The sequence below is a fragment of the Chelonus insularis genome, unplaced genomic scaffold (genome assembly GCF_013357705.1).
Source record: "Chelonus insularis isolate UGA/USDA-ARS -01 unplaced genomic scaffold, ASM1335770v1 contig_317_pilon, whole genome shotgun sequence".
Lineage (NCBI taxonomy): Eukaryota > Metazoa > Arthropoda > Insecta > Hymenoptera > Braconidae > Chelonus > Chelonus insularis.
In genome coordinates, this window is record NW_023276487.1 from 26,248 (window position 1) to 41,394 (window position 15,147).

The following is a 15,147-nucleotide window of genomic DNA, read 5'->3' on the forward strand; positions in this document are numbered from 1 at the left end:
TTTTAAAAATGAGAATTGATTTTTTTAGAAAAACATTTGAAACACCAGATAAACATAAGACTGTCGCTATGTATCTCCAGATGTCAATCTGATGTGTACAATACTCAGGTGGACTGGTCAATGTATCAAGAGACCGTTGAAAGAAGGGGAAATATTGTAGAAAGAGTGGGAGAATATCATCAGTTCTTGTCTTTCTCTTCATTTCTCCCTCCATTTCTTGTCTTCGCCAAGACCACGAGGACGTTGACACTACGGCCTTCGAGATCTCTCATAATTACGAACTGAGCAAAAGTAATCGCAACATTAATTATTAAAGCAAAGAAAAGAAATACGAATAGATGAAAAATGATTTATTGTCGATAATAAAGAGATTCACACGAAATAATGACATTGAATTTCCTTTTAAATATATTTAGATTGATAAAATAATTGAACTGATGATAATGTGTGTAAAAAATTCATGTAAATTTGGTGCATGAGAAAACGAGAAATCCATCCAACTAGGAAAATCAGTGAGATGATCTATGTTTAAAGAAGAACGAAATATACCTGAAGACCCTTCTCAAAATCCTATTCACTAGAAAAAAAAGAGACTACGAGTAAAAAAGAAACTATGCAGAAAGGAAAAAAAAAATTTTGCTACATTTTCCGCTTCTTTTGCGCAACCCTCATGAGTTAATAGGACTCATGGAGTTCTATTGTGATTCGAGGCCACGTTTTCCTAGCATTCGTGTACTCTCACTGAGTCTCTGGGCCACCGCAAATTTCCTGTCTCTTTGGAGGTTGGCCATCGAGGCCATCAGTCTTATAGATGGGTCACGCGGACGTCTCTGGTTTCGTGGACAACTTTTTATTGTCCCCAAGAACGATTTTACCCTCTTGCATGAATAAAATTTCAATAGTAATGATTTTTTGTACCGGAACTAGAGCTTAATTCAAATGTCAAAATAGTTTATTTCAAGGTTTTAAATTTGGGATCTTACGTGAAATTTTTTTTTAGGGTCACTACCGGATTCTTAAGACTTTTAAGCGCGTATATTTATACATTAATGATGCTCTAAAGACCTTGGTCATTTAGAAACACACTGACAAGGTTCTTGTGCAGGTCGACAACTTTATTTTTATTAACCTCGAGTGTCTGACATTCTTATACATTCATTTATTCTCTCATTTATATTGCTTTTTAATGTCATTGATTATGCATTTTTTTTATAATTATTATTTAGTCTTTTTCAATTATAAATACTTGGAGAAATTGATTAAACAAGTTTAAATATAGCATTGAGTGTTTGAAAAAAAAAGAGAGAGAAAGTAGTGAATTTATTTGCTTGAATAATCCCTTTACGAGAAAACATTAATGCAAAATCAATGGTTTTAATATTCAAAAGAAAATACTACTTATAAGAACAACCTCCTTTCGCTATCGAGAAACTGGTCCAGTCACTGTTGCAAACGAGACAATTGTAAAAAAGAGTGTACAAATCGAATGCTTTCACCAGGACGAGTTAGATATAAGCCGGTTGTGCACTTTCGCGAGAAAAAAAAATATGACTGTTTGGTTTCGAGAGCCAAATAGGTTGTTCAATTATATCTTCAAGTCAATGCCCGACTGTAATTTCTTCTTATTTTTGTTAATACTATTTTTATCCTTACCTTGCATCCCTCACAAGAATGAACACCATAGTGGAATCCAGATGCTTTATCACCACAAACTCGACATAAAACTGTCGTCCCATCAAATTCTACAACAAAAAAAAAGACAAAAATAATTAAACAATGTTTATAGGTAATATTTGTGTATTATTTCCCCACTACACGTGTATCTGCGGCCACTGAACGGCTTAAGAGAAAGGAATGACAGAGAAAGAAAGCACTTTCTCTATGAGCAGAGAATTACAGCATCGTTATATTACAACTTTCTGCTTTCACTCAGATTCTGTCACGCTGTTTGATCAACTTTACTTCACGCTTTAAACAGTAGCGAATTTATTTATTTCTCTTCGTTAAATAAAACTCATACTCGATAAATAATAGCGAATTTTATTATCATGATAAATACTGACATTGCAATTGATGAATCAATATGATAATTGACGACTGTACCTATATTTAATTCAGGTTCAGGTCTTGCAGATGAAACAGTTGAATCCATAGTCGGCATGTTTGGAACGACATGCGGGACTTGGGCAACGTGATAAGGACTTGACATTACAACACTAGATGGTCGTGAGTGTGTTGATGCACTAGATATCGGTGATTCTGGTGCCAAGCTTCCCTGCTGGATACTACTGTCTGGTGATAAAATCATCTTCTCGTATGACCAAGGTTGAAACGAGTGATCGATCGAACTCTCGACTCGTTGGTCAGCAAGCAGTTTAGGAATCATGAAATTTTGAATAAATAACGTCATTCACAAAAAAAAAGGTAATTTTGTGTTGAAGCAATCAACACAACACTATACACTAATCGTCAGCACACATTACGATTGTATTATCGTAAATAGTTCACCTTTCACAGCACTAATATATTTATACACACCAAGTATCAAGATTTATATCCAACAATAAATCATCACTTAATACTCGACAGAGTATTTGGGAGTAATATGAGGATTTGAAATCAAAGTGTTATTATAAATCGCGTTGTAAAGTCCAAGAGCGAGAGTGAAAGTATCTTCGCTCGAGGGAGGTTCGCGTTGGTCTGACTGGAGTTTGATGCCGGCGAGTGTTGGTTACCTGGTCTGTGCACCCTTACTCACGCTCGAGATCGTCTTTGTGGTGGGGAGGGTAAGCAAACCTGGTAGTGCGCTCAGTCTGGTACTACACTTGGTCTGTGTCTACGCCTCAACTACTAGTATAGTATATAAGTAGAGGGACATAGCCCGCTTCAAGAGCCACAGAGTTCATCGTATTTTCAATGCTGGAGGTCACTGACAAGCGCGGGGCCCGATACAACACTGTCGAGGAGCTTTCGACCAATGAAAATTTTCATTCTGAGCTCACAGTTGGTTTTTATTGGTAGCAAGCCATCCCCACTACGACAGGCCCTCCTTCCTACAACGATCAAGTTCATCGGCCGAAACCTTGACTGAATTACTCTACAGCAGCGGCCAAGGCCAGTGCGCTCTCTCGCTTCTTCTTTTTTCTTTCTTGCACGCTTTGTTCACTTATTTTTTCGTGCTTACTCTCTCTAACATACTTGCTTCAATATCGCTAAACGACCACTCGCTTATTCGATCTCTTTCTTTTATTGAACATCTTGAGCCTTTATTTTCTCGCGCGTGGATATATACATGACATCGTGATCCTTTCACTCGTTCTTCGTGCGTGTCCCACGCATCTCTACTAACTACTGCGTTGTAATTGAGTTAACTACATTAACATTAATCGCTTATTAATTGTTTCAAGAAAAGTGAAAGATTTATTTTAATTCTTCATTATCAGCCCATTATTTTCAATTATTTATTCTTTAGAACCATAAATTTTATTAAACACTCACATCTAGAAACTTCTCTTTCTTTATTTTATATATTAAATTTAACTAATTTTGCATTTTATAAAAATGCTGATTCTTTAATTATATCCATTGCATATACGCCTTTTTAATAATAAAAATAATCCCTGACCAGGTCTGCTATATTCTTTCTGAAGAATTGTCATTTTATATACTTCCAAGTATACACAATCTACATATAGTCGGAGTAGAATGAGTTGGTGTATATAATTCGCAATCAAACACCTGCTTATGTCAGCCCACAACAGTCTTCATTTTTCTCGTTAGTTTTTTTTATTCATATTTTTTATTTGATTCTTTTATTTCTAGTGATACATATAACATCTATGTCCTTCCTTTGCAATTCAACCACGTACGACCGGACGTTGGCTTCCTATAACGGCGAAGGATCGCTAGGTGTCATAGGCCGATGATATCGTCGCCACGATTGGTATCAGGAGGGAAGGTCCTTGAATGGGACACTGAACTGTCTTAATACTTCACGGGAAACATTGAGCATTCAATTTCTTCCGCTTGGTTACAGACACTTTCATTATATTAGTACTAATTCATTCATTAAAATTTTTATTAGTGAAAAATTGATTAAGCAGTTATTTGATACATAATAAAATAAAATTAGAGCAGTTGTTTTTCCTTCTCTTTCTGTCGAATTGAAATTCAATATTTTACACAAACTATACAATATTGTTTTATTTTTTTTTCATTTAAAAAATACCTGCATTTCTTTCAGGACCTGGTCTTAAGCTTCAACATGTTGCGGTGGGGAAATTCTTTCAAATCCTTTTTTAACACAACCCCTTTCCTTCAAAGTGTGACCCAGCCTGAACATTTTTTTAATTCTCCCCAATTACCAAGGCCAACGTTTTCAAGTATTTTTAAGCCTTTTATTGCCAAAATAATCGTAAAATAATAAAATATCTTTTGTATTGAATCTTAATTTTATTCTAGGGTTCACAAGTAGAGTTTTAACCCGTCTTCACATTGATAATTCTTCTCTAACTAAACTTGAAGAAAATTGTTTTATGAACTGTCATTTAAAACTTTTTGTCAAAGTCCTTGTCGTCTATACATGTGTACATAAACTGTAGACTAATAGTTTGAGTTAATATTATTATCAGACCATTATTTATTTTCATGATTTTATGATTATTGTCAGTGTAGGTTGTTGAAGTAAATGTTTGTAGTACGTGATGTTTACCTTGAATTCGGATATTCACCTAATGCAGTATAGGTGCATTTATATGCAACATCATATCAAAAAGAAAAGAACAAAGACAGAATATATATTCTTTCAATTTTCTGTCATACATCGTGGGATATGTACTTTTTTATTTATCTTCTTTCGTGTCAACATAACCATGTATTGAAATTTTGGTCGTTAGAAGAAAAAAACTATCGATATTTATCTGCTTCTTTTGTATCGACTGTATAATGTAAAATTTGCCTTTCATTATTATGTATTCTAAGGGTGTCTTTTATTTGAAAAGTTTCCCAAAATAATTTCTCAGAACAACAATCTTTTTCATTTATAAAATTAACAGGTTTTTAGAATTTTAACTTATATTGTTTTTTATGGTGACCACCAGAATTAATGAACATCATGAGATGTTTCAATACAATTTATTAATAACTTTGTTGGTCATCGTCATGTATACTTGAAAAATGTTTTAGAGACTCGATTAAAAATTATGCTGCATCGATCGGAGAAAGATAAAGAATACACAAAATGAATCGTGATCATGATAACAAGAAAAAGACTATTGTATAGAAATTCGAGAACAATCGATAGTCTACGTGTTTACTCTCGGCAACTATGGAAAATTATCGATGCATCGAATCGACTTCTGTATGCTCGTGCCGACGAGCACAATACACTTCCGTAGTAGGCACTTTGGCTAGGTATGGGTATAACGGTGCGCAGTGAACGTCACGCACATGCGTGTATGATGTCACTGAACCTGCTGCAAACATTTCTACATACTTGTATCAAAGTGTATTCTACGTATTTTTATATTTAAATATTACATTTATGCACTTATACCTCCTCCTCCTCCTCCTCCTCCTAGTAATTACATATCATTTAAGATACTAATCAGTTAGCATAATCACTCAACGCTCGAAAATTTCGATAACATTTATACCATAATTCTTAAATTTAGAATAAACAGAATTTTGATAAATTCTTTTATTACTTATTTTTTGTTTACTTCATTATAATTACTCTAATTGAATTAAAGAGATATTTTTGATATCAATCAATTGATTATTTTCTGTAGAAAATTAAATTTATTGATGAAGTCAATTAATTATCGTTATTGTTTCTACATTGTTACCATTAAGATGTACATAAGAGAAAAACATTCTGATTCGTTAAGTACATTATTAAAGGTCGCAGTAAAGTGCAATGTTTTCAAAAATGTCTTTGACATGTAATGATTATAGGTATTTTATTATTATTATTAATTTTCCATTTGATAATATTTTCTTACAGAATGGTACTGCAAAAATATTTTTTTAACTTTTAAAATAATACGAGTGTAAGAAATATTGATAAATCAAGCAAATGTATTTATTGTATGTATAATCATTTTTTAAAAAATTTTAATAAACATTAATTGGTGTTTTGTAAAAAAATCTTGACGATTTTTGGCAAAAAAACAAATTGACATATCAGTAGTAGCATTATAAAATCAATAAATAGAATATTAATGAACAATATTTAAATATTATGTCTTTATATGAAATTTATAAATAAAAACAAAAGCATAAGAATTTGAAATTTAATTAAATATCATAAGTAACTATTTAATTAGTGGTAATTAAATTTATTACTTCACGTTTGCAAGGATCGAACCGTAACGAAAACCTTCGAACTCAGAATATGAGTATCAAGGATATCATTTAAAATGAAACGTGGGAAGAAGTTAGAACGAGTGAATTAAACGTCAAGGTGAAAGACAAGAGGATGAAAAAAAAAAAAGAATGAAATTGAAATAAAGAACAAGGAAAGAGCGTTAAAGAATTTGTGCTATTCTGTAGCCATACGACCTCGAAATGCCCTGCTCTCTATTGCTACTTTAAGATGCAAGTCGATCGACTTTATAAAGTGAACTCTCTTCTTCGTACCCGTTCTTCATCCACTCTCTTTCTCTTCTAACCTCTTATCATTTCATTTCCTGCAGATTCTCCATCTCAAATGTCTACATATAAACTCGATCCAATCACTTTAATTTAGTTCGTCGAGTATTTTTAAATCTCGATAGATAATTTACTAAATTAAATGTTCAATGTGTCAAATCTGAAAATGTAGCTCATTAATTAACTAATATTCACTGCTTTACTGAAAATAATATTCTGTATCATTTATTTGAAAATAAAATAGAAGAAACATCAATAAATATCAAGTCACTTTTATCGTAAATTAAAATGATTTATTTTAATTAAATAAATTTTTATACCCGCATATTTCTTTTCTTCTTTAAACTTTTAATCAAAGTCTAAATGATTTATATAAATAATTTCATATATAATAATTACATTTTTATTTATTTTTTTTTTTGTTATAAATAAAACGAAAATACCAGGAGTTTGAATGTGAAAATGTATTGGTATCTAGCGAGTTAATGCGATTAAGAGAATCAATATATTTGAGGAAAAGCTATTTTTCAAGAAAGGATCAGTCAAAATAAATACTGCTAAAAATGACTAGCGATTTTTTAAGTTTAAAAAGATTAACTCTATCCTATATTGCAACTCCCCAAACATCATACAAGTCACTTTCTAATATATACTTACTAAACCGTCCATAGATTTTTCGTTTGGCAAAATACCACAATACTTTTTCAACAAGGGGTTAAGGTATAATTGAAAAATAATGCAAGAGTCATTATACTGTGGCTCGAGTCATCTGAAAAAGTACGGGTGTGGTCATTGTTGGCTTTGTAGTTTCAAATTCTGTTGGTTTTAGAAAGGGTTAAGTTTCTTCTACCGAATAATTTTACGGTTCTCAATTGGGCTCCTGACCTACGATAAGCTAGTTAAACCAGTAGTAGTCAAAAGGAACAATAACTTGTCATGCTTTTTTTTGCTTATTCAATTTATTAGGCTTATCCTTATCATGCTGTTAAGGAAAATTAAGTGAAAAAGTAAAACGTCATTTTTGGTCGTGGTGTTAATAAATTCATTATTGTCTTAAAAAAGTTGAGGTAAGCACTAAAGAAATTATTACACAGAAATGCTGAAATGTTATTTTCAAATACCCAACAAATGAACCAGTAACTTTATAAAATGAAGAATTAAAAAAGTTTAAAATTTCGTAAATGTTTTTATAAACCATCACAAAAAAATTACAGCTCCAGTATTTTTTTTTTGTTGTTGGTATGAATTTAAGTATTTTTACGTAATAGATTTACTTAAATAATTTATAAGTTCACTTCCGTTTGTTGGCTTTAGCAAGAATAATAAGACGAAGGTCAATATATCCATACATATAACATACTAGAAAAAGGACAGTTGCTAGGCCGAAATTTATCTATTATTGGGAGTGTTGAGGAGAACGAAGGAACAAGTGAGTAGAAAACGGGGGAGGAGTAGGAGGGCGTAACGAGGGGACCCTGGAGTTCTGCGAATATTACGGGACTACATAGCGACGTGGGAGTGCAACAACTGCTTGCATCCACATGCACGTGAGCAGCTGCGTTCATGCACACGCGGCAACTTGGCGAAAAGAAGAGAGGGAGAAGTAGAGAGTTCTTTAGGGAGCTGTGATGGGAGTGCGCCGACCCCTTGCCGCTACACAAACGGTCAATGACCTCGCGGTTTTCCAACTCGACTCACTCGATCGCAAGATCGACGTCGAATAGACCTGACGTCAGCGCAGCGTCATCATTTCTTTTTTCCAACTCCATCATTATTATTATTAACATCATCATCGTCATTATTACTACTCATGATTTATTTTTATTGAATCATTCAGTTATGAAGTTTAACCATTTTATTCATTTCACAGGTAGACCTGCATTCATTGGTGGTCAAAAGAAAAGAGAAAGGATATTTTGGAAAAGGTGTTGGGCCAGTAGGTCAAACATTGACCTTCAATTCTCACATTAATTGATTGACTATGAATATCTTTCAACAAATCCCTAGTTTATTGCAACCAACTTCCAAAGATTCTAAGAAATTGAACACAAAATATTTTCTAGTCAGGCTTATTAAATAGATGATGTTATTATTGATGGTTTAACTTGTACAAAATTTGATACGAATCCTTTGTTCTCGTCAAAGAAGACAAACAACATGTCCGTTAGGTTTGTAGTTAATATAGGATGATAATAATAATAATAATAATAATAATAATAAATAGATGAAAAAAAATTTGCGATAGTGAGAAAGAAATATAGTCAGTAATCGTATCATATTATATGCTTACTAATATTATCTAAAAGACCGTATAAGATATTAACTGAGGAAGATCTAAAATACTTCTCCAGTTAGATCGATCGACTTTCTACTTCCCGGTGTAGTATTATAATCTACAATATCTTGGTGTAAAAGACAGAGAGGAGGATGTAGAGAGCAAGAGTAGTAAAGAGAAATGAACAAATTCAAGAAGAAGCACAGGACGAAGTAAAAGAAAAAGAGAAGGGAGGAATATACGAGAGAGGGAAATGCATCCTCGGGGCCGTCCTAACGGTAGGGCGGGTCACTGGACGCGATGCAACTCTTTGCAAGCTTGCAAACACCATCAAACACTCTTGCTCTGTCTTTTGGTGCCTCAGTGCAATGCCCTACCTGCCTAAGTACAATCATCTTAACTGCCCTTAAGCTATCTTCCATTTTTTATCATTATGATTATCAATTTTTTTTTTTTTTTAAATTACAGTTTAAAAAAATTGCTACATGAAATATTCTCTTGCTGGTTTTTTAGTTAATCATTTTTTTTTCTTTCGTTTGCAGATAAAAAAAATTAGAATCCAAAGACTGAGAAGTCTACTGAACTTGTGATGGGGTTCGTTGATCCTGCACCCGCAAAGAGCTCGATGTTCATGACCGAGAGAGTGGACTGTGTCTCGCGGTTCTAAGGACGATGACCCTGTCAATGAATACAATAATGAGACCTAAGAATTTGTGCCGAGGAAAATAAAAATAAAAAAATCTCACGATCGAAAAAAAAATTTTCTTTTTCTTCAAATCATTTAGCTTTTATTATCAAACAGAATATTGATATAATTTATTAAAATAATGATAAGTTATTATGTTCATTACTATATAATTATTAATTAGAAATGATGACGATTTGATAATCACGAAAATCTTTTTTAAAAATTGAAATGACTTTTATCACAGTACTGGTAGTCTTTCTATTTTAATATACCAAATTTTATTAATTAAAAAATAATCTAAACAATATAATAGTAATTTTATTAATCTTTTTAAATGCCAAGCTGAGAACATTTCCAAAAATATCATCAAAAGTATTTTTATTTAAATATTTTCTTTATGATTTATAATAAATATAATTTAATCCATATAAATGTTATTTTTATAGATGAATATGTTTTATTATATTCGAATATAAAGCATTCCAGTTATGATATACATTTAACATAATAAACTCAAGTGTAGACTGATTGAAAAGGTATAATAAGGATTAAAGAAATTTTTTGATTATCAATAACTATACGAGTACTATGTATAATTTGAATGGAATGAAAGCCTGCACATACATGAAGACCCGATGATTTTTTTAATTTAGAATATGTCTTGAGGGATCGGTAACTGTACTTAAACAATATACGTGAATAAACGCACGAATAGAAGTGTTGAACGTGCGTGCGTAACAGAGCGACATGAATGACATAATGACGATGACTATATGACTTCGGGCGTCGACCCTGCGATGATGCACCTTTTTCCCCTTATATTTCTTTGTGTCATACAGAAAAGTATTATATCTAGAAGAACTTCCTTTTTCCTATACTCGTACAGTAAATCGTACACATATTGATCACGTTCTCATCAGCTACATGATGACTAAACCCCTGTAGTGTTTTATTGACGTCGCACGTTGATAATAAGGACATATACGTAATGCGTGTATATACACACATGTCGATTGCTCATAGTGGTAATACCGATGAGGTTGTTTTTTGACCCACATTGTCGAAAGTTCGTTGTCTTCTTATTTAATGACGATTAGTCTTATGATTAAAATTGAGGGCAATAAACGGCGTTATATTTTTGATATTTCAGTAAATGTGATCTTGATAGAATCTTTAGTGTCATATTTGTAGTTCATTAATAACTGATAAAGCTAATTAATCATTTTATCGAACATTTAATTATTGAACTTTCGACATTTATTCAATTAGAAATTTGTAAAAACAATATTAAAAGTATAATGTAGTCTGTTTTTTTTTGTTTGGCAGGAAAAAAATTTGAACCTTTCGGAAGGTAATAAATTTAATCGTGTTTTTTGAGATAAAATTATAAATAGAAGCGTGATAGTTGATCACGGTCGATGGATCGCGTGCGGGAAATCACGGCGAAAGCACTTTCGCGTTAGAGAGAAAGATGATCGTGAGGCAACGACCTCACCGTTTATGAGATATCGTTCGCGACCATGGATTTTTCTCAACGATGACGAATATCAACATTAAGAGCGTGGGTAAAGCTTTTATTCTCATTCATTCTACATTATAATTACTTAGTAAAAAAATCTAAAATAAATTAATTACGATCCATTATTGCTCCGCCTTATATCCTTGTTTTTATTATTACATATCGTTCGAGTAAAGAGTCGAGAAAAATGATGATGATGATGATGGTGATGAAGCTAACGTGCGAAAGAAGAAAGGAAGCAAAGGAAAAGAAGAACTTGCACACAACGTCTGACTGATTATCTTCGTCTTTGTCTGTTCCGTTGACTCTTTGAGATTAGCAAACCTGCAGCAGGAAGAGGGCCGATGCCAGTGAACTCGGTTGGCCGGTCACTAACCAGGTAACCCACACTAGCGTCCGACGTCAACGTGCTATGCAGCAACGGTTACACTACGGGCTTTTTCACCGTTCGCCAGACACGAGTAGTTACCTCTCTCTGCTTGCTCTTCAGAGTAATTGCACGCGGAATTCTTCCACCTTATCCCTTCTCTATTCTCCATCACTTTATTTTCGCTTATTCCTTTATACCAATCGTACATTTTATTTATTCTCCAGGCTTCATTGTGTCTCCCATTGATCAGCTGAAATATATATTTAGGTATTAAATGAGACCTGATTATTCGCTAATACTGGCTTGTACTTCATCCGGTAAGTGTTTATATCATTCAGGTTGTTGACCCTGTCGACGTGCACACTGGACGTGAAGAATGGAGTTAATGAATTGTTTACAACGAACGTTCCAGAGCGTCGACCAGGACGTTCTCAAGACACCGCTATTCATGACAGTGGAGAGATTTTATAAAATCTCCAACATGCTAATTTTTTCAAATCTTTTCAGTTTTCATCCTAATTTACTATGCCTAAGTTCACCTTTTTATTGGTGGTTGAACAAAAGCTATACCGTATTGAGTGTGTGAAATTTTCTAATATCAATCATTCACTGTCAGATCGATTAAATTATGTGATTGATAATATAGGGGCATTTGTTCAATTTTCACGGATGATTTTTAATAAAAAAAAAAAAGAATTGTGTGAAAAAATTTTATGGATATCAAATCATGTTTAGAGAAATGAAGATTGTTGAAAAGAGTAGAGTAGAAAGAAAATTTTTTCATTTTTCTACAAAATTGTTATTCTAGTTGAAAATAAATATAAATTTTGTAGCAAGAAGTGAACGTGTTCATTGTCAATACTTATACTATTCATGGATAAGAATTAACAATTTTATTTTATTATTGTAAAACGTGATTGGAAATTTGATATTTTCTTTGCTGGCCCTTAAAGAATACCAATTGAATTTCGATTTAAATAAAATATCAGTACTTTTAAAATATAAAAATGCTCATAGAATATCATTTGATTTTCTTAGTATACATAACGGATTTATAAATTGATTACATCGAGTAATTTACATTCAATGAAAGTTTTCAGTTTATATAAATTATCAATGATTCTAATAATGTTAAATACTTCATGAAAACAGTGAAAATAAATTTTGTATGCTAATGTGTGAAAAAAAGGATAAATATTAAAATATAGGAATTTGGATTTCCAGAAAACAAAATTATATAAATGGAAAAATAGTGGATTGTCAGGTCAAGAGTCACGTTTCAGTCATGTAGATATTCACGTGTTCAGTTGTTTGTATATGTAAATATGTATGTAAAAATGTATTGAGATAATATAATATATACATATGCACCAGTAAGTAATGCATCACATGTGCATTGAAAAGGTGTGTCGGTGGATACCTACGCTTGCTTGCAGTTTGTTGCCCGGTGACCGAGTTCATCGCTCCTTGAAGCTTGTCGCCACGCCACGAAATCGAGAATCTTCGGCACTCGATCGAGAGTTTGTAAACTTGACAAGCTAGAAGACTCGCTTTTTCATCGAAAGTCATGGAACTTTCTGATCACTCTGACTTTTCAAATTTAATATCATCATATTTAAAATTAATTAAATTCAATTTTTTATTCTTACAATTTTATCATTCATATAACATCTTCATCGTAGAATTTTTAGTTGTTCTTTTTTAAAGGTTTAAAGGCTTCGAAGTTACATCGAAATATATGTTAAAGATCATCAATCATTAAAGTAACCTTGCTTGCCGGATACCAGGGAAAGGTGGCTATAGGCCCAAATAGTCAAGGTTGTGATGCCTAAACTCTTTGACTGCTAACTTATGATTTTGAATTCTCTGAATTCGCAATATTTCAAATATATTACGTGAATATTGTCTGTTGAAATGCTCTATTATTACCTTAGAAATGAAAAGCAAAGTCAGTATTACAACAATTATTTATGATTTTCTTACGCTCGATTATTGCAAGAAAGTAAACTCATTCATTGTTAAAATGCATTACTTTAAGGTAAAAGAAGACCGAGCAGGTAAATTGCGTCGTAAATATTTCAAAGAATGTAAAGTTAACTCGTTGGTGCAATTTTCGTTCACAACTTTTGCCTCACCTTAAAGAGTTATATGACGTCTGGAAGGTTTCGTATTACCGTGTCAAATTGTAACAAGGTGACACTGAAAGACCTCAACAACCCGGTCAATCCAGATCGTTAGATTTGTTCAACTCTCTCGCGGTCGTGCGTAACATATTTTCTCTCAGCAGATCCATCTAAGTAACGCACTAGTCAACCTTCTTTGTGTTGGAGAATTTTCTATACTCGTTGATGAGGGTCTTTGACTTTAACAAATGTGACTAACCCTAAAAACCTTTACTAATTTTAGTTTAACCTTGCGCAAATGTGTATTCAAATTCTTGCTTAAAATGTCAGACTACAGATGGATGCAAGACTTGGAATATCTGCTGTTTTGAGCAATGGTTATGTCAATTTAGATTAATGTTTCATTTAAATATTTTAAATAAAGTTTTTATTTAAAAATAGAAATTACACATCAATCATGATGATTTCGTTATCAATAGTACAAATATGATGAACAGAAAATATTGATAATTAATATGCTCTGGATTCAATAGCTCAAATTGATTAAAATGACGTTGATGATAAGGACACATATGTCTGCGTAGGAATCGACACGTCCTACAATAGAGTAGAGAATGAGAACAAGGAGGGAGGAGGTTAATGGCAAAAGTGGTAGGAGGAAATAACCAACAGGAGGCCAGTGAACGCAACTGGACGTCGGTCAGTCACCTCCATTTATTGCTAACCATATTGCTCTATATCTGCAAATATACCAGTGTATTCATGTCATTTTCTGAAATTTAAAAATAAAATCTTGATTCTAATGTCTTTGTCATCAGTAAAGCATTTTCATGAAAACCAAGACCTACTTTGTGGAAAGAATGACACAAAAAAAATTAAGCACTTTTATATTTGAATGCCAATTGTTCTTGTTAATCACATCAGCGAGAGTTTAAGTAGAGAGTTTAATACAATGGACAATGACGCCTCTCCCAAGAGAAAGTAAATCTTCAGCGAAAGCTACTGTGATTTGTTTTATCCTGGAAAAATTGCCCATTTGGTATTTATTAAGAGATACACTGACTATCTCGTTACGGTGCACTATATTAATCAAGCGTGCCGACAAGTCATTATATTTAAAATAGAGAGAAAGCAACAATGTATATATAAATGGTGATTAGAATTCTGTTAAATTGAGTAAATGTATATAATTCATGTGAGAATAAACTATTTTCGTTTATTACAATAAGAAAGTATTTTTCTTTATTTTTATTCGAGGTCTATTGATCAAGAGAAGAAATTTTATGGATCAGTGGAAGCAGTCGATTATGCAACGAGAATAAATGAGTAGGCGATATGATTATTCGGTCAATGAGTCTTACGCAATTTATTGATTTAAGAAAAGAACTTCATCATTTTTAATGATTTATTATTTGATAATTTCGATAATTCTTATATCAATTTATTCCATATTCAAATAATTAAATTGTTGATAAAAAAGACCTTTTGAAATATTTTTACAATTATTTAGTTCGTTTATTA

At 32.4% G+C, this 15,147-nt stretch overlaps 1 protein-coding gene across 4 annotated transcripts in view; it reads right to left on the bottom strand.

The window, feature by feature from the left end:
* Positions 1-15,147, bottom strand: part of LOC118065608 (Ecdysone-induced protein 75B) — an 84,638-nt gene that overhangs the window by 11,907 nt on the left and 57,584 nt on the right. For 3 of the 4 annotated variants that reach the window (XM_035081011.1, XM_035081012.1, XM_035081013.1), the window contains exon 2: positions 1,654-1,742. In XM_035081011.1, coding sequence (XP_034936902.1) covers positions 1,654-1,742 — 89 coding nt within the window. Of the gene's footprint in view, positions 1-1,653; positions 1,743-2,103; positions 2,855-15,147 lie in introns of those variants that run through there. The other variant, XM_035081010.1, reaches the window with a different exon arrangement.